Genomic DNA, 20,142 nt, shown 5'->3' on the forward strand with positions numbered 1-20,142 from the left:
ATAGAATGAGTTGGGTAAAGTACCTTCTGTTTCTATTTTGTGGAATAGTTTGTGAAGAACTGGGATTAGATCTTCTTTGAAGGTCTGATAGAACTCTGCATTAAACCCATCTAGTCCTGGGATTTTTTTGACTGGGAGACTATTAATGACTGCTTCTATTTCTTTAGGGGATATGGGACTGTTTAGATGATTAACCTGATCTTGGTTTAACTTTGGTACATAGCATCTGTCTAGAAACTTGTTCATTTCATCCAGGTTCTCCAGTTTTGTTGAGTATAGCCTTTTGTAGAAGGATCTGATGGTGTTTTGGATTTCTTCAGGATCTGTTGTTATGTCTCCCTTTTCATTTCTGATTTTGTTAATTAGAATACTTTCCCTGTGCCCTCTAGTGAGTCTGGCTAAGGGTTTATCTATCTTGTTGATTTTCTCAAAGAACCAGCTCCTCCTTTCCTTGATTCTTTGAATAGTTCTTCTTGTTTCCACTTGGTTGATTTCACCCCTGAGTTTGATTATTTCCTGCAGTCTACTCCTCTTGGGTGAATTTGCTTCCTTTCGTTCTAGAGGATTTAGGTGTGTTGTCAAGCTGCTAATGTGTGCTCTCTCTAGTTTCTTTTTGGAGGCACTCAGAGCTATGAGTTTTCCTCTTAGAAATGCTTTCATTGCGTCCCATAAGTTTGGGTATGTTGTGGCTTCATTTTCATTAAACTCCAAAAAGTCCTTAATTTCTTTCTTTATTCCTTCCTTGACCAAGGTATCATTGAGAAGAGTGTTGTTTAGTTTCTATGTGTGTGTTGACTTTCTATTATTTATTTTGTTATTGAAGATCAGCCTTAGTCCATGGTGATCTGATAGGATGCATGGGACAATTTCAATATTTTTGTATCTGTTGAGGCTTGTTTTGTGACCAATTATGTGGTCAATTTTGGAGAAGGTACCATGAGGTGCTGAGAAGAAGGTATATCCTTTTGTTTTAGGATAAAATGTTCTGTAGATAACTGTCAGATCCATTTGTTTAATAGCCTCTCTTTGTTTCACTGTGTCTCTGTTTAGTTTCTGCTTCCATGATCTGTCCATTGGTGAAAGTGGTGTGTTGAAGTCTCCCACTATTATTGTGTGAGGTGCAATGTGTGCTTTGAGCTTTACTAAAGTATCTTTAATGAATGTGGCTGCCCTTGTATTTGGAGCATAGATATTCAGAATTGATAGTTCCTCTTGGAGGATTTTACCTTTGATGAGTATGAAGTGCCCTTCCTTGTCTTTTTTGATGACTTTGGGTTGGAAGTCGATTTTATTAGATATTAGGATGACTACTCCAGCTTGTTTCTTCCTACCATTTGTTTGGAAAATTGTTTTCCAGCCTTTCATTCTGAGGTAGTGTCTATCTTTTTCTCTGAGATGAGTTTCCTGTAACCACAATATGTTGGGTCCTCTTTGTGTAGCCAGTCTGTTAGTCTATGTCTTTTTATTTTGGAATTGAGTCCATTGATATTAAGAGATATTAGGGAGAAGTAATTGTTGCTTCCTTTTATTTTTGTTTTTAGAGTTGGCATTCTGTTCTTGTGGCAGTCTTCTTTTAGGTTTGTTGAGGGATTAGCTTCTTGCTTTTTCTAGGACGTGGTTTCCGTCCTTGTATTGGTTTTTTTCTGTTATTATTCTTTGAAGGGCTGGATTCGTGGAAAGATAATGTGTGAATTTGGATTTGTCATGGAATACTTTGGTTTCTTCATCTATGGTAATTGAGAGTTTGGCTGGGTAGCCTGGGCTGGAATTTGTGTTCTCTTAGTTTCTGTATAACATCTGTCCAGGCCCTTCTGGCTTTCATAGTCTTTGGTGAAAAATCTGGTGTAATTCTGATAGGCTTGCCTTTATGTTACTAGACCTTTTTCCCTTACTGCTTTTAGTATTCTATCTTTATTTAGTGCATTTGTTGTTCTGATTATTATGTGTCAGAAGGAATTTCTTTTCTGGTCCAGTCTATTTGGAGTTCTGTAGGCTTCTTGTATATTCATGAGCATCTCTTTCTTTAGGTTTGGGAAGTTTTCTTCTATAATTTTGTTGAAGATATTTGCCGGTCCTTTGAGTTGGAAATCTTCATTCTCATCTACTCCTATTATCCGTAGGTTTGGTCTTCTCATTGTGTCCTGGCTTTCCTGGATGTTTTGAGTTAGGATCTTTTTGGATTTTGTATTTTCTTTGATTGTTGTGCTGATGTTCTCTATGGAGTCTTCTGCACCTGATATTCTCTCTTCCATCTCTTGTATTCTGTTGCTGATGCTCGCATCTATGGTTCCAGATTTCTTTCCTAGGGTTTCTATCTCCAGCGTTGCCTCAATTTGGGTTTTCTTTATTGTGTCTACTTCCCTATTTAGGTCTTGGATGGTTTTATTCAATTCCATCACCTGTTTGGTCTGGTTTTCCTGCAATTCTTTAAGGGATTTTTGTGCTTCCTCTTTAATGTCTTCTACCTGTTTAGCAGTGTTCTTCTGTATTTCTTTAAGTGTGTTATTAAAGTCCTTCTTGATGTCCTCTACCAACATCATGAGATATGCTTTTAGATCCGGGTCTAGCTTTTCTGGTGTGTTGGGGTGCCCTGGAATGGGCGAAGTGGGAGTGCTGGGTTCTAATGGTGGTGAGTGGTCTTGGTTTCTGTTAGTAAGATTATTACATTTACCTTTCACCATCTGGTAATCTCTGGAGTTAGTTGTTATAGTTGTCTCTGTTTAGAGATTGGAGCAGATGCTGTGTTCCACTCACCAGAAGTCTTAAGATCCCGAGGCGGGTGTCCTGTGTAGCTGATGGGTGTCAGCCAACTCTGCACCCTAGCTACTCCGGTGCTGGTGGGACCGGAAGGGGCTTGTGCCCCTACTCAGGCTGGTTTTCTGCTTCCCTAACTAATGCAGTCTCAGGTCCCGCGGGATTGGATTGGAGCAGAGGCTGTGTTCCACTCACCAGAAGTCTTAAGATCCCATGGCAGGTGTCCTGGGTAACTGGAGGGTGTCAGCCGACTCTGTGCCCTAGCTACCCTGGTGCTGGTTGGACTGGAAGGGGCTTGTGGATCATTCTTTATGTTGTCACAATCTAATTGATATTTGTCAGATATTCTAGAAAGGAAGCTACATAGCTGGAAGGATGGCTCAGTGAGTAAATGTGCTTTCCACCAAGACTGATAACCTCTAGTCAATTTGCAGTCATTTTGAAAAGAAGAAACACACACATGCACACACACTGTATATGTGGTGACCCTTGGAGATACTTTGTACGCTTGGATGAAAATGCATAAGGAAAGTACAGGTTGGACAATGAACGAAACACTTGAAAATGCCTAGGTCAGTTCTTGTAAAAGGAAGTGGACAATATAAATAACTTTTTTTCTTCAGACAAAAGGCAACTTGTTCAACAAAAATGAGCTGTTATTTTCAGGATGCCAAGGAAGAAGTTAATTAGGAAGGGGGAATTGTGTGGGACCTTAGAAGATTGTAAGGAAGACAGAGTTTTACTGTAGCTGTAAAGAAGGCCACGAGGTAATTAGAAAATTCAAAAAAATGAAACCAACAAGCAAACAAATATACAAAAACTATAGTACCTGGTTCTCCCTTTTGTCCTGCTGGCCCAGGAATGCCATCTTGACCTGGCTTGCCTTTTTCACCAGGAGGTCCTGGTGGTCCAGGACGCCCTCCAGCACCTAAAGAACAGCACTGCAGGTTACACTGATCCTTTCAGCTCCCTTCCACATCCTTCTCCAGTCTTCCTATTAAAGCACCAAACAATTCTCTCTAACAGTAACAATGTGGGCTGGAGATGGCTCAGTTGTTAAGAGCACTTGCAGTTCTTCCACAGGATCTGAGTTCTGTTCCCAGCGTCTGCATCAGGTTGTTCATAAATCCCTGTAATTCCAGTTCCGGCAGACTGGCACATGTCACCTCCATGCACAATACCCATCCCCCATAATTAAAAACAAACCAAAATTTCAAACCCCAAAGTAACAAATCCTTCTGAAATGCTCCTCTAAATTATGAAATCTTATAGAACAAAGAGTAAAGCATGGTAATGATGAGCATAAATAACAATAACTCATTTTAGTCTAACTTCACGATATTCGAGAGGAAAGGTATTAAGGAGGCATGAGGTGCTTTTCAGGTAAGGGCCAAGACAGGAATTATTTTAAAAGTCAATAAACAAAAATATTGCTACAATGTGACCTTCATAGAGAGAATTACTCTCCCTAGAAAATGTGAGCTGGGACAACAATGCCTGCTAGAGATAAATTTTGGTAATGTTAAAATGAAATTTATTCAGTTCATGTCCGATATGAAGTGATAAGTGAATGAGCACCATGTTTCTTCTTCACAGCAGGAGCAGATGTGACTATGAAAAGCTTTAGTCTTACAGAACAGCAATGCTGTCTTTCTTACTTACCTACAGGACCAGGTTCTCCGGGAAAGCCAGGGTTACCAGGAGGACCATTCATACCTTTTGGGCCAGGAAGTCCTGGTGTTCCTAGAATAAAAAACCTAAGTTTAAGAATTAAAAAAAAAAGTACATTCCTTTATGAGCTATAAATGAAGCTTAAATTTAGAGAATTAGCATTGAAATAATAAAGACCAAAAGTGAATCCAAAGCATGTTGATGATTGCTGGATAATTTCAAATTAATTTGACAGGAGTAGATATCATTATGTATCCATAAATATAAAAATAATTTCAGTGATACTGTACTGGTAATAAAATTTTTAGTATTAGATTCAATACTTGGTTTTAAATTCAGTATCTGTTGTTGGGCATGATTTTGTTGCCAGGTCTTTTAGGTATAATGAATAAAGTGGCTATGGACATTTTGCATGGCTTCTTTTATTTTTGTGAAAATATATGCCTTTATCTTGAGTAAATGGCCAAGCGTGGAATTTCTAGGTCAGACTAAGATTTGTTTTATGTTATATTAAAAAATAGTTAGAAGTTATTTTAGATTTAAAACAGCCAGTTGTTCCAGATCTATGCACAATATATGTTGTAATATCAACATATAAAACTGTTACTTCAAAAAAATTCAACAGTTCCTTGGAAGGCTCTGCCAGCACCTGACCAATACAGATGTGGATGCTTGAGGCCATCCATCAGACTGAGCTCAGGGTCTCCAGTGGGGGAGCTGGCAGAAGGACTGGAGGAGCAGAGTGGAATTGCAATCCCATAGGAAGGACACTGTCAGCTTGCTGGACCACCCAGAGCTCCCAGGGAATATACCACCAACCAAGGAGTACACATGGAGGAATCCATGGCTCCAGATACATATGTAGTAGAGGATGGCCTGTGTGACATCAATAGGAGGGGAGGTCCTTGGTCCTGTGGAGGTTTGATGCCCCAGCGTAGATGGATGATGGAGCACTGAGGCGGGTAGGGTGGGTGGGTGAGGGAACACCCTCATAGAGTCAAAAGAAAGTGGGGAGAGGGCAGAAGGGATGGGGATTTGTGGAGGGAAGTGGGATATCATTTGAGATGTAAATGAATGGAATGATTAATTTAAAAAAAAAACTAGAAAAAAAAAAAAACAGCCACAGTGTTAGCCATGTGATTTTAATGTGTTTACTTCCATGGTTAATGACATTGGTCACCTTTTCATGTACTGACCAGCCATCAGCATATATTCTTTTGTGGAATATCAGTTCAAATTTTTCCTCATTTCCAAAAATTGTATTGTATTTTTTCTTACTGAGTTATAGAAGTTATTTATATTTGCCAGATATCAGTCTGTCCCATATGTCAATTGATTTTAAACTTTACTTTTCCTATTTATTTTTATAATAACTTGCTTTGATGATCAGAGTTTTAAATTTTGCTTAAATGAAATCTTTCAATTATTTTCTTTTGAAGTTGTTGTGTTTTGTATTTTAAGAAAGCTTCAGTGATGGCCAGAGAGATAGTTCAGCCATTTAAGGATCAGTCACAGCCAAAACACCAAGCAACCTTCATTGTATAGCCTTTACTTTCCATTTTGTAAAGAAACTTTATTCAGGTCACTTTATTGTATAATATGGGTCTTTTTCTATGCTCTCTTATATTAATATACTTATTAATCTTTATGCAAGTATAATATCACCTTAATTACTACACACCTGGAGATCAGGGAGTGCAAGCCTACCAACAAAGCTTTTTCAATGAAGGTTTTTTTTTTCAATACTATTTGGCATATTCAACACCCTTTCCATTTTAGCATTAGTTTTTAAAATTTTTCTTTCTCTTTTTTGACTTATTTTATGAATATGAATGTTTTGTATACATATATATATATGTATATATATATATATATATATATATATATATATATATATATATATAACCATATGATTGTCTGTTGCCCTAGAAATTCAGAAAAGGTTGTCAAATGGCTTGGAACTGGAGTAACAGATGGTTAAGAGCCAATATGAGGTGCTAAGTATTGACCTGGGTCTGCTGCAAGAGTAATGACTGCTCTTAACCCCTGAGAGAACTCTCTAGTTCCTATTTTTTTTAATTGTTTGAGTTATGAACTGGAATTACTTTGAATTGACGGGCCATTCTTGTGACAACTCAAATTTAAAAAATAAAATCTATTCCATGAATATGCTATCTGTATTATAATATGCATAGATATAATTGCTTTGATTTGTTTAGGTGTTTAAATTTTCTTACAGAAAGATATATAACCACATGAAAGTGAACACTAGACATAAGTGTTTGGAGTGGAGAAGAAATTGAAGTAGAGCTAGAAGAGCAGTGTATTCATTTTCTATTGTTTTGCAAGAGATTACAGCAAAGCAATGTCATCAATCATTACGCAGCCTCAGTAGGCACCAGCACAGGTGAAGCTCAGGCACGTCTTCTGTTCAGTGATTCATATAAACAAACTAAGGTATCTGTGTGCTTAGGTTCTTAGTCTGAAACTTTGAAAAAGGATAAAGTTCAAGCCTACTCAAATTATCAGCCAAATTTGGTGTCTTGTGATTATAGAACTTCATGAAGTTCCCATTTCTTTGGAGGCTTTTTGTCGAAAATCATTCCAGTTTTCAGACTTTTCACATTTCTATCCTGTGGATCTTTTTCATCTGAGTAAGGGAGAAACTGTCTTATGTTTGTTTAATCTCTTACATTTTGACTCTCTCTAATTTGACTTCTGCTATGAGTTTGGGGAAATTCTCTGCTTTTAAACAGTTTATTTGAGGTTTAGAGAGATGACTCAGCAGTTGAGAGCAGTTGTTGCTCTTATAGAGGACCCAGGTTGGATTTCTTGCATTCACAAGTTTGCTCACAGCCACCCATAACTCCAGTTTCAGAGTATCTGATGACTTTTCCTAACTTGAACAGGCACAAGTAACATATTTAATTCATATAAATATATGCAGGCAAAAAATCACATACAAGCTGGGCGTGGTGGCGCACGCCTTTAATCCCAGCACTCGGGAGGCAGAGGCAGGCGGATTTCTGAGTTCGAGGCCAGCCTGGTCTACAAAGTGAGTGCCAGGACAGCCAGGGCTATACAGAGAAACCCTGTCTCGAAAAACCAAAAAAAAAAAAAAATCACATACATGAAAAAATAAATCTAAAGACCTTACATTATTACTATATGAGACATACAGAAAATATTTTTATATATTAAGATGAATTAGTTTGAGAGTTGTCCATTTGCAAAGTCATCCCACATCAGTACCACGATTAGTCTTTGATTTAACAAGGAACTTCAAATGTTCATGGGGGAAGGCATCTTAGAAATGATTGATAAAATTGAATAATTAAGGGACAATAAAAATCTTCTAATGAAAGACAGCTAAGAAGTTTTACTGACAATATATTTTAATGAATGAAAACATTACATAAAAATTTTCAAAGGAAATAACTCCAGAAAATCCACAGATTAAAAGGAAAGCTCATATACCAGGTCTAGGAGGTACAGTTAAGGGTAAGGGCAATGGAAATTCTCCATTGTAATAAAGCGTAAATTCAATCAATGTAAGGTCAAGTGGATTTTCAAGAAATGGATGACCTGATAGAATAGTCAACATTTTTATAAAGAAATTTGACAGAATCTGGAATCCCTATGCATACCGTTTATAACATTTAGTGCATGTGGTGGTTTGAATGAACATAACCTCCAGTTGATGGAAGTACTTTTGAATGATTACTTCTAATGTGACCTTGTTGTAGGAGATGTGTCACTGGGAGTGGGGGACTTTGAGGTTTAAAACTCCACATCCATCCCAGTTAGCTCTCTGTGCATCATAACTGTGTCTCAAGAGGTGAACTCTCAGCTACTGATGCTTGCCTGCTACCATGTTCTCAGCTATGATGGTTATGAACTGTCACCTCTTCAACTCTCAGACACTATTAAAAGTTGTCCTTGGTCTTGCAAAGATTATATGCCCCAATACAGGGGGATGCCAAGGCCAGGAAGCAGGAGTAGGTGGGTTGGAGAGCAGGGCTGGGGGAGGGTATAGGGGACTTTCAGGATAGCATTTGAAATGTAAATGAAGAAAATATCTAATAAAAATTGTTTTTAAAAAGTTGCCTTGCTCATGACATTTTATCACAGCAATATAAAAGTCGGTAAGACAAGGCACAACAAGTGATACCTCATATGAAGGAATATGAATCTTAAAGAATATAGAAGAGCAAACTGCAGAATGAGACTCCTGAATTATTAGAATGTTAAAATAAGTTAAATATGTTAAAATTGATTTACCAATGTGGCCAAGAACCTACAGTCATAGGAATTGGTTATAAAACTCAGGAGAAAATGTATGTACATGTGTTACCCTGAGTTCATTGCCAGCACCAAAAATTAATAAGAAAAAATCTTCAGACAAAAATGCACATGAGTGAAAAATGGTCAATTTCTGGAGAAATAAGGTAACTTTGTGTGTGTGTGTGTGTGTGTGTGTGTTAACTCTTAAAAGGAAAAAAAAACTGCTATTTTTCTTATGTATAGCAAAACAGCATAAAGAACAAGCCAGAAAAAAAAAAAAAACGAATCAGTAAACATGAAGATAATTAACAGCTGTGAAAGTAAAATCTAAACAAAACCAAAAACTTGAAAGGAAATATGGCCAAAGTTGATGAGATAGTTCACTGGGTAAAAAGGCTTGCCCTCAAGCCTGATAACCCAAGTTTGAGCCTCAAACTCCACATGGTGAAGGAACAGAACAAATAACCTCTGGTTTTCCCTTGATATTTGCATGTACATACACAGACACACAGACACACACACAGACACACACACACAATAAATAAATAAATAAATAAATAAATAAATAAATAAATAATATAAAAAAGCCAAAACCTCCCATACAAATGAGACAATATCGAATAACCTATTATTACTATAAATGGGAAAAATCTGAAAGAACTACATGAAGAGGAAATAGATGGATCTTCCTAAAATTCTTCTAAAGTAACAATTTTATAGATCCAGGAATATCAGTAAATAATAAATAAATAAATATAATGACAGCTCGTCACAGGAGAATGGAACAAATCAATGGTACTAGCTAGAGAGAGAGGTCAGTAGTTAACTTAGCACAACATTCTTCCAAGGACCAGAATTTAGTTCCTATTATGCCCATTAAGTACAGAGACTCCCAACCTTATTACAACCTATAACTAGAGATCTGATGTCATATCCTGTGCATCTGCATGGATGATCTCATATCCTACACACACACACACACACACACACACATTTAAAAATGGTACAGAAAATGCATCCAGAAAAAACCCTCAGTGTATAATATACAGGAAATAATTATTTTAAAATACAGATTTATTATTAGGACAACATTTAGATAAAAGATAGTGGAAAAATACTAAGTGAGGGAACAAATGTCAAAGATAGACTTGCTGCTAGGAATGTGGTTCAGTGGACAGTGCTGCCTCAGCATGCAAAAGACCCACAATTCAAACTCTAAAGGCCCAATACCCACAGGGCTAAATTCTTCTTACACTGATGGTGAAATAAAGACATTTTTAGGTAAATATGAGATATTTTGACACCAGTAGGCACTTCATAATAAATGACAGTGAAAATAGATCAGGATCTAGGAATGATACCAAGTGTAACTGTGCTGTATAAAAATGTGGAACAATTCAAATGGAAAATAGATAGGTACGTGGAAAAATTTATTCCCCTTCCTATAATAAATTCTTGAGGGTTCAATAAAGTCTAGATAAAGCTTAAAACACAGATAAAGCTAGAGAAGCAAGTCAGTTGTAGAGCACGTGCCTAGGAAAGCAGAAAGTCTTGTGTCCTGACACCAGCAATAGAAAATGATAATAGCAATTAATTGTAAGATTCATCATGTACATAAAAATGAAATGCATGGAGACAGTCAGAAAGACTTTCATAAAGAATAGAATTATACTGTTTACGTTTACTTTATATTATATGTGAAATGGTATAATGTTGCTATAGTATGAGAATATTAAGGGTATTGAAATGTACACTAGCAAGCGTTTGCTGAAAGGACCCTGATATAGCTGTCTCTTGTGAGACTATGCTGGTGCCTGGCAAACACAGAAGTGGATGCTCAAAGTCAGCTATTGGATGGATCACCTGGCCCCCAATGGAGGAGCTAGAGAATGTACCCAAGGAGCTAAAGGGATCTGTAACCCTATAGGGGGAACAACAATATGAACTAACCAGAACCCCGGAGCTCTTGACTCTAGATGCATATGTATCGAAAGATGGCCTAGTCGACCATCACTGGAAAGAGAGGCCCCTTGGTATTGCAAACTTTATATGCCCCAGTACAGGGGAACGCCAGGGCCAAAAAGTGGGAATGGGTGGGTAGGGGAGTGGGGGGGAGGGTATGGGGGACTTTTGGGATAGCATTGGAAATGTAATTGAGGAAAATAAGTAATAATAAAAAAAGAAAGTAAAGTACAAGTTAATTTTCTACAATTAGTAAAACCCAATGAATAACTAGAGTACTGATTTGAATGTGAATCTCTCCTGAAGGCTTGCGAGTCTTAGTACTTAGTGATCCCCACTTAGTGGTACTATTTGAGGAGGCTTAAGAAGTGTGGCCTCTACATATGCATGATGCTTCTGGTGTCAACAGTTTCTTGGTGAGAATTTGGAGTAGATGCATTGAACATATTCCAAGCCACAGTACTAAAAGAAAGATCAGTGTATTTTGAAAATGAGATAATTTACAACCTTCAGGGGGAAAATAAACACAAAAGGAGTTGAAGTATATATGGTTTTTCTACCTTGGATCACTGAATTCACATCTCCTGATAAATGTGTCAGTCATATATAGTATTGGTGGCTCAGTTTTAAGCAATTATTTGTTAGATTAGCACTTTTTATTTATGGTTTGTAAAACAGCAAGTCTTTACATTTGATAGAAAACATTACATTTTGAGAGTTCATGAAAAAAGATGTAAACATCTACTGGAAAAAAACCGCATGGCCTCTAAAAGACCCATTTTAGAGTTAGCAAATAACAGGCATAAACTTATTTATAGACAGGAATATCTATGTACTTTTCTCTGTATATGTTATACTTCCATTAAAAGGTTAGGAGAAAAATAACCAGGTAGGGCAGTCTCTGGATGGCCTTTCCTTAATTCTCTGCTCCATACTTTGTATGGACCTCTAGATATTTGTATTTGCTCCCATGGGTATTTTGTTCCCCCTTTTAAGAAGGACCAAAACACCCACATTTTGATCTTCCCTATTCTTGAGCTTCATGTGGTCTGTGAATTATATCTTGAGTATTCTGGGCTTTTAGGCTAATATCCACTTATCAGTAAGTGCATACCATGTGTGTTTTTTTGTGACTGAGTTACATCACTTACGATGATATTTTCTAGTTCCATGCATTTGCCTAAGAATTACATGAATTCATTGTCTTTAATAGCTGAGTAGTACTCCATTGTGTAAATGTACCACATTTTCTGTATCCATTCCTCTGTTGAGGGACACCTGGATACTTTCCAGCTTCTGGCTATTATAAATAAGGCAGCTATGGACATAGTGTGGAGCATGTGTCCTTATTATATGTTGGAGCATGGCTCTATCCCATATACAAACACCAAACCCAGACACTAATGTGGATGCCAAGAAGTGCTTTGCTTGCTCACAGGAGCCTGATATAGTTGTCTCCTAGGAGGCTCTGCCAGAGTCTGACAAATGCAGATGTTGATGCTTTCAGCCATCCATTGGACTGAGCATGGGGTCTCCAATGAAAGAGTTAGAGAAAGGACTGAAGGAGTTGAAGGAGTTTTCAACTCCATAGGAAGAACAGCAATAACAACCAATCAGACCCCCTGGAGCTCCCAGGGACTAAGCTACCAACCAAAGAGTACACATGGAGGGACCCATGGCTCCATCTGCATATGTAGCAGAGGATGCCCATGTCAGACAACAATGGGAGGAGAGGCCCTTAATCCTGTGAATGCTAGATGCCCCAGTGTAGGGGAATGCCAGGGTGAGAAGGCAGGAGTGGATGGGTGAGCACCCTCATAGAAGCAGGGGGAGGGAGGATGGGATAGGGGGTTTCCAGAGGGGAAACAGGGAAAGGGGGTAACATTTGAAATGCAAATAAAATATCCAAGAAAAAAAGAATAAAAAGGAGAAAAAGAGGAAGAAACAGCAGTTTATGAGAGAGAGAGACAGAGAGAGAGAGAGAGAGGGAGACAGAGAGAGAGAGAGAGAGAGAGAGAGAGAGAGAGAGAGAGAGAGAGAATGAGAGAGAATGAGAGAGAGAGAGAGAGAGAGAGAGAGAGAGAGAGAGAGAGAGAGAGAGAGAGAGAGAACCAAAGACCTATCTGTGCCACTGTGAAATTCAGAAGCCAAAGTAAAAATTACACGGAAGCATGAAACAACAGATATAGCAATCTAGGTCAGGCTGTCTACTGCACTACAGTGCTAAGTCTCTTTGCTTGAATGACTCAGTCCTTGTCATCTGAATGAACACTGGAATTGTTCTACCAACAGCTGCCAGCTGTGTGCCTGTGGACAATGTTCTAAGAGAATTAGCAGCAGGCAAGAGCTCGACAGAGTACATTATCATCTGAAAAAAAAATAGTAAAGGCCCCACCAAACTAGTGTCTCTGCCCACAAGATATTGTACTGCTGAGGCAGGAATACTCATTCACTCCTTCTCATTCTGTACAGAAAGGCATGTGGGCAAAGAAACGTTAACATTCTACCTTGAGGTTATGCTGCTAGCCAGTACATGATGCAAGTCTGCCAAATAAGAGATTGTTTCCAATACTAATTAGAGGGAAAAAGAAAGGAAAGGGGAAAGGAATACCTACCTGGGAATCCAGGCAGGCCCGGTTGACCTTTTGCTCCAGGGTTTCCTGGTAATCCAGGAAGACCAGTCTCTCCCACAGAACCTTTGATACCTGGGTTTCCTGGATATCCAGGCAGACCAGGTTCACCCTAAAAACATGAATAAAGACAAAACTAAAATCTCTTCATGATGTTGATTGCATAACAATGGAATATTATTTATAAGGCTTTTATTGTATGCTAGAAATTCTATTAAGGGCTTTATACAAATTGCAGTTGTGTGAGATACATTTGTCATCTCCATGGAAAAATGAGAAGGCCAAAGCTCAGAGAAGTCAAGAGCCTGAAGTCTTCAGTAAGTAGCAGAATTAACATTTGGCCTGAAGTCTATCAGATACCAGAGCTCATGCTATTTCTGTGCTTTGTGGCTATATTACTCTCACTAATCCTTACCAATCCTATTAGGAAAATAGCATTGCCATCTGAATGTTCTAGTGATACTGTTAGCAAGCAGTAGAATTTGAATTTTGACTTTAGAACTTGTAGTGTTCATGAAAATATTCTTTAATGCATTGCACTGCTTAAGCCAGTAGCTACACTTGGTTCTAGTGAAAAGGCTGGGTTTTATCTTACCATGAACAATCCACCAATTCTTCAGTGGATATCTAATAATCGGCATCTTTCATGAAATCATTCTTGACAAGAAATCTATGTGGATCATGGGTGGCATGTAGCCAAAAATACCTATGAATGTGGCTCAACATAGTAGTACCAGGTTATGCTCTTAATTTTTATTTCCCTGATAACTAATTATGCTATTGAACATTTCAATATATTTTATTAGATATTTTCTTTACTTACATTTTGAATGTTATCCCCTTTCCTAGTTTTCCCTCCAAAAGTCCCCTATCCCCTCCCACTCCTCCTGCTCCTCAACCTACCCACTCCTGCTTCCTGGCCCTGGCATTCCCCTATACTGGGGTATAGAACCTTCACGGGATCAAGGGCCTCTCCTCCCACTGATGACCGACTAGGTCATCCTCTGCTACATATGCAGCTGGAGGCACAAGTTCCACCACGTGTTTTCTTTGATTGGTGGTTTAGTCCCAGGGAGCTCTGGGGTTACTGGTTAGTTCATATTGTTGTTCCTCCTACGGGGCTGCAAACCCCTTCAGCTCCTTGGGTACTTTCTCTAGCTCCTTCATTGGGGACCCTGTGCTTTGTCCCATGGATGGCTGTGAGCATCCACTTCTGTATTTGTCAGGTACTGTCAGTGCCCCTTGGGAGACAGCTTTATTAGGCTCCTGTCATCCTAAGTGTGGTAACCCAATCACAAAAGAACTCATATTATATGCACTCACTGATAAGTGGATATTAGGCCAGAAGCTCAGAACACCCAAGATACAATTTGCAAAACACATGAAACTCAAGAAGAAGGAAGACCAAAGTGTGGATACTTCGATCCTTCTTAGAAGGTGGAACAAATACTCATGGAAGGGGTTACAGAGACAAAGTGTGGAGTAGAGACTGAAGAAATGACCATCTAGAGACTGCCCCACCTGGGGATCCATCCCATAAAAAAACCCACTAAACCCAGACACTATTGTGGATGCCAACAAGAGCTTGCTGACAGGAGGAGCCTGATATAGCTGTTGCCTGAGAGGTTCTGCCAGTGCCTGGCAAATACAGAAGTGGATGTTCACAACCGTCCATTGGACTGAGCACAAGGTCCCCAATGAAGGAGCTAAAGAAAGTACCCAAGGAGCTGAAGGGTTTGCAGCCCCATAGAAGGAACATCAACATGAACTTATCAGTACCCCAAGAGCTCCCTTGGAACTAAAATACCAACCAAAGAGTACACATGGTTGAACTCTTGTCTCTAGCTGCATATGTAGTAGAGGATGACCTAGTCGGTCATCAGTCTGAGGAGAGGCCCTTGGTCCTGTGAAGGTTCTATACCCCAGTATAGGGGAATGCCAGGGCCAGGAAGCAGGAGTGGGTAGGTTGGGGAGTAGTGGGGGAGGGGGATAGGGGATTTTCAGAGAGGAAACTAGGTAAGGGGATAACATTTGAAATGTAAATAAAGAAAATAACAAAATAACAAATAAATAAAAAAAGAAAAACAATACTACACATAATAAAAAAAATCTTTGTGTCAACAGGCAATGTACATGTTGCTATGTTTCCTCAATGAATATTTACATTATATTTCTTTCAATACACTCTTAGAAGAACCTACCAACTTTAACAGTTTTAAAAGTTTTCCTAAATCCTGATGAAAACAGTGCACCATCATTCTAAACGCCTACCCCAGACATAGGTCTCTTCAAACAATTTACTACCCTCCTGGCAAGTAAATTTTAAACACTTCATAAAGATTTCTGAAATGAATTAAATTTACTAGCTTAAGCTTTATCTACTATTTACTGAGGAGACTATGTGTTTCAGAAAAAGATAAGTTTTAAGGAATAAGGAGGAGAGGATCCTGAAAATCAAAAGATCAGACCAGGAAACTCATGCTTCTCCATAGGAAAACAAAAACAAATCCAAGTCGATTTGTGCTTTTAGTAAGGCTAAGAGTGGCTTGAATACAGTGAAGCTGCAAATTTTTGCATTTATTCTACACTCAGCTTTGCTATGACTTTTGTAAGGTCCCTATGGTGTTTCACATATAGTTTGTGCAGAATAGGAATTCCATTTAGTATCTTTTCTCTTGCTAAAATTCAAACTGGCAAACTAAGTATGTTGACCAAAGTCAGCCTTTACTATACCTTAGAAATATTAGCATCTTCTCTTCCATGCTACAATCTATGTCCTTAAAATATAGCTATAGCTTGCGCTATTTTATAAGTAATATCAAAGCGAATGGGAAAGCTAATCTGTCTTTTTGCCTGAAATCTTAAAATTGAAGAGGCAATGGTAGTAGGAAAACCAAAAACAATAAATGGAAATTTTTTGATTGGATAGGACAAAACCTATATCCTTCTGAGTGGTAGCCCTCAGTTGGGAGTTATAGTCCATATCCAGTGATACATTTTTATTGCTCTAGCCACACACATAGATGATGACTACTACTATACTATAAGTTCTAGTTCTACCTTAGACCAAGAAAGGTAACAAAAATTTGTCAAGCTATACTATCCAGCAGGCCTGCGTTTAGCTATGTACACAAAGAAAATAAACTACCTTCACTCCTGTGCTTACCAAAGCTCTATTGAAAATAACTAGAATGTGTGTCCACCAACAGACAAATGAATAAAAGAAATGCTGCACACTAAACTACAAGTAAGCTCTAAAACAGCATGTCACTATGACAACAGGGATGGAGCCAGGGTATGTTATGTTCATTGAAATCAATTAGAGAAAGATAAGCTACGCATAGAATGCTGGTTACCACAGATTATGGAAAATAAACGCAAGAGGCTGGCAGAGGGTTTGGGCACCAAGTATGCATTTAGTGCCAGATAGATGAAATAAATTTACATGTTACATAGCACTGCATGGTGAACATAATGAATACGTCAGGAATTTAACACTATTTTCTGGACACAGCAGGATGGAAATTTTACCCACATGATCTTCAGCAGTTGTGACAGCATGTGCAAGATTTGTGCAAAATAGAGCCAGACAATAATCCCAGCATGGAGCATATGAGCATGGGGGGTGTGGACATGACGTCCCACCCCTTGCAATGGTGCTAGTGGCAATTCATGGAGGCTGGGAGAGGAAGAGCCAGCTTTCTTCAATAATGCAGCCCCTGAGAGGTTACCCATCAAGTTACCTATCAAGTATATGGCACATCACCCATGCACAAATAAACTCACTATTTTTTTTTAAATAACAAGAAATTGGTAGGAGATAATAGGAAGAAACAGGGAAGCTTATTTGATTAAAAATGCAACATGAAATTCTCAAACAACAAAAATAAAACTTAGGGAAACTATCTCCCCAATGTATACACACATCAAAACATTATGTTTTGTTATTTATTATTCTCTTATAAATGCAAAATGTAAATCAAAATCCAATGAAAATCAATGGATAAAGATAATTTAACTTAACTTTACGTGCAAAATTTTGCACGTATTAAATGCATACATACTTTCTGGATACAAGCGTGTAATCATTATATAATCTAAATAGAGTTACTGCCAATATTCTCTTTCTCACTCCTTCTTGTATGTGTGTGTGTGTGTGTGTGTGTGTGTGTGTGTGTGCATGAGTGAGTATGTGAGAGTGTGTTTGTGTGCATGTGCACATTTTGTAACAACAGTGCTTAAAAGAGCTGGGTATAGTGATGTATGCCTATAATCCCAGTAGTTGGAAAGCTAAGGTGTAGTAGGATATAGAATTCAAGACCAGCCTGGGCTACATAGTAAATTCTAGGACAGTCTGAACTACAAAGTGAGAGTCATATCAAAAACAGCAAAACCAAACCAAACCAACCAAACATAATCTACATAGCACATATATAAAATTAATCTGAACATTTTAAGATGAGTAATACTGTTAGCCATATGTACTGTATTGCACCAGAGATTGCTAGACTTTACTCATCTTGCTTAAATGAAGTTTTGAACATGCTGAATAACACTGACAGCTTAACAACTAATGATGAGAGAGTATAAAATGAGTGCTTCAGGTTTTCTATGTATTTAGCTCGTCCAATCAAGGGAATATTAAGTCAATAGGGGAAACTGATAAATCATACTGCAAGGCTGCTTGGCCAGGCCAAATAGTACTACAGAAAGTTTAATGCATGTCTGTGAAAGGTGATGAACATAGAGAAAACACAACACTGTATTTTTTGTTTGTTTGTTTGTTTGTTTGTTTGTTTGTTTTTCAAGACAGGGTTTCTCTGTGTATCTCTGGCTGTCCTGGAACTCACTCTGTAGACCAGGCTGGCCTCAAACTCAGAAATCTACCTGCCTCTGCCTCCCAAGTGCTGGGATTAAAGGTGTGCACCACCACCGCCAGGCAATATTATCTTTGATCACTCAATAAAAGATTATTTATTGAGAAAAGGGAAGGAATACATCCTTTGCTCAGAACATGCCTTGTCATTCTGTGGTTTGTTTAGTGAAGAATGAGAGATGAGCACAGTTAAAGATAAACTGAAACTTCTCAGACACATGATCAGAATAAGATTACCTTTGGGCCAGGAAGACCTGGAAGTCCAATGCCTGAAACCCCAGGCTCTCCTTTACTTCCTTTCTGGCCAGGTAACCCGGGAGAGCCAGGTTGTCCAGGAAATCCAGGAGGTCCAGGGGGCCCATCTACACCTTGAGGGCCTGTTGAAAATATGCATTGTATATTATTTGATAGTATAGGCTTTACTCATGTCAAACCTAAGATGAATGTGACCTAGCAGAACTATCTTTGGAAAAAATTCCACAAACTGAATATATATAATGACCCTCACACACAGGCTTACATAACAACCTATTTCTAAGAAATCTTGATGAAAGAAAAAAAGCTAGAGAACACACGTGCTTGTGAATTCTAACTTTCTAATGTCTTAAAATTCTGTTCTTCATTACTTTAAATATCTATTTGTAATGAGAGATATATACATTGGTTATTTGAGAGAGTGTCTTCCTCTGATTCTATCAATGCTCAGGGCTCATATACACTATCACTTAACTACATACCCAGAACTTATACTTAACATCTTTTCTGATAAAAAGAGGTGGGGGCCATGCCACAGGGGCACGTGTTCCACTATGTTCATAGTGGCCTTGTTTGTGATAGCCAGAAGCTGGAAACAACCTAGATATCCCACAACAGAAGAATGGATACAGAAAATGTGGTTCATTTACACAATGGAATACTACACACAGAAGTGGATGCTCACAGTCAGCTATTGGATGCATCACAGGGCTCCCAATGGAGAAGCTAGAGAAAGTACCCAAGGAGCTAAAGGGATCTGCAACCCTATAGTTGGAACAACATGATGAACTAACCAGTACCCCGGAGCTCTTGTCTCTAGCTGCATATGTATCGAAAGATGGCCAGTCGGCCATCACTGGAAAGAGAGGCCCATTGGACTTGCAAACTTTATATGCCCCAATATAGGGGAATGCCAGGGCCAAAAGAATGGGAATGGGTGGGTAGGGAAGTGGGGGGGGATGGGGGACTTTTGGGATAGCATTGGAAATGTAATTGAGGAAAATATGTAATAAAAAATATTAAAAAAATAAAAATAAAAAAAATTAAAAAAAAGCACTGAGGTCACAGTTACTATTTTAAAGTAATCAGGTATGGTATTTAATGAATAGAATAAGAATGAGTGACTGGAAGAATTTGTAGCAATTAGAAAAGTTTAGCATCTTACATCCCATATTATTTTTTCTTGCCACTCAACCCTGAGTTCTATTGATAAATCTATTATTCATCATTTGTGTTATTCATGGGTGATGTGATAACCTTTATTTATATTTCACTAGAATGTAAGCTAAAGAAATAAATCTACATATTGACAGAAAAAAAAAAAGAAACATGACATCCTGAATTTGCTGGCAAATGGATGGAACTAGAAAATAACATCCTGAGTGAGGTAATTCTGACTCAAAAGGACATGCATGGTATGTACTCACTAATAAGTGGATATTAGCCAAAAAAAAAAAAAAAGTACAGAATACCCAAGGTACAGTCTACAGAACTTAAAAAGATCAACAAGCTGAAATGTCCAAGTGAGCATGCCTCAGTCATACTTGGGAGGGAGAAGAAAGCAATCACATCACAAGTTGGGAGGGAGGGAGGGACCTGGGAGGGAAAGTGGATGGGGGAGTGAGTGGGGGCGGGGACCTGATCTGGTATTGGGTGAAGGAAAGGACTAAAGCCCTGAGGGCCAGCAGAAAGAATGGAAATAGGCAACCT

General features: G+C 38.4%; 1 protein-coding gene across 2 annotated transcripts in view; it reads right to left on the reverse strand.

Moving 5' to 3' along the window:
- Window positions 1-20,142, reverse strand: part of Col4a5 (collagen type IV alpha 5 chain) — a 223,851-nt gene that overhangs the window by 36,952 nt on the left and 166,757 nt on the right. For both annotated transcript variants that reach the window (XM_021152696.3, XM_085837997.1), the window contains 4 exons: window positions 18,415-18,554; window positions 13,287-13,413; window positions 4,417-4,497; window positions 3,584-3,682 (listed from right to left, as the gene is read on the reverse strand). In XM_021152696.3, coding sequence (XP_021008355.1) covers window positions 3,584-3,682; window positions 4,417-4,497; window positions 13,287-13,413; window positions 18,415-18,554 — 447 coding nt within the window. The remainder of the gene's footprint in view (window positions 1-3,583; window positions 3,683-4,416; window positions 4,498-13,286; window positions 13,414-18,414; window positions 18,555-20,142) is intronic.

This window comes from Mus caroli, unplaced genomic scaffold (assembly GCF_978045245.1).
Source record: "Mus caroli unplaced genomic scaffold, Mus_caroli_1 scaffold_5, whole genome shotgun sequence".
NCBI lineage: Eukaryota > Metazoa > Chordata > Mammalia > Rodentia > Muridae > Mus > Mus caroli.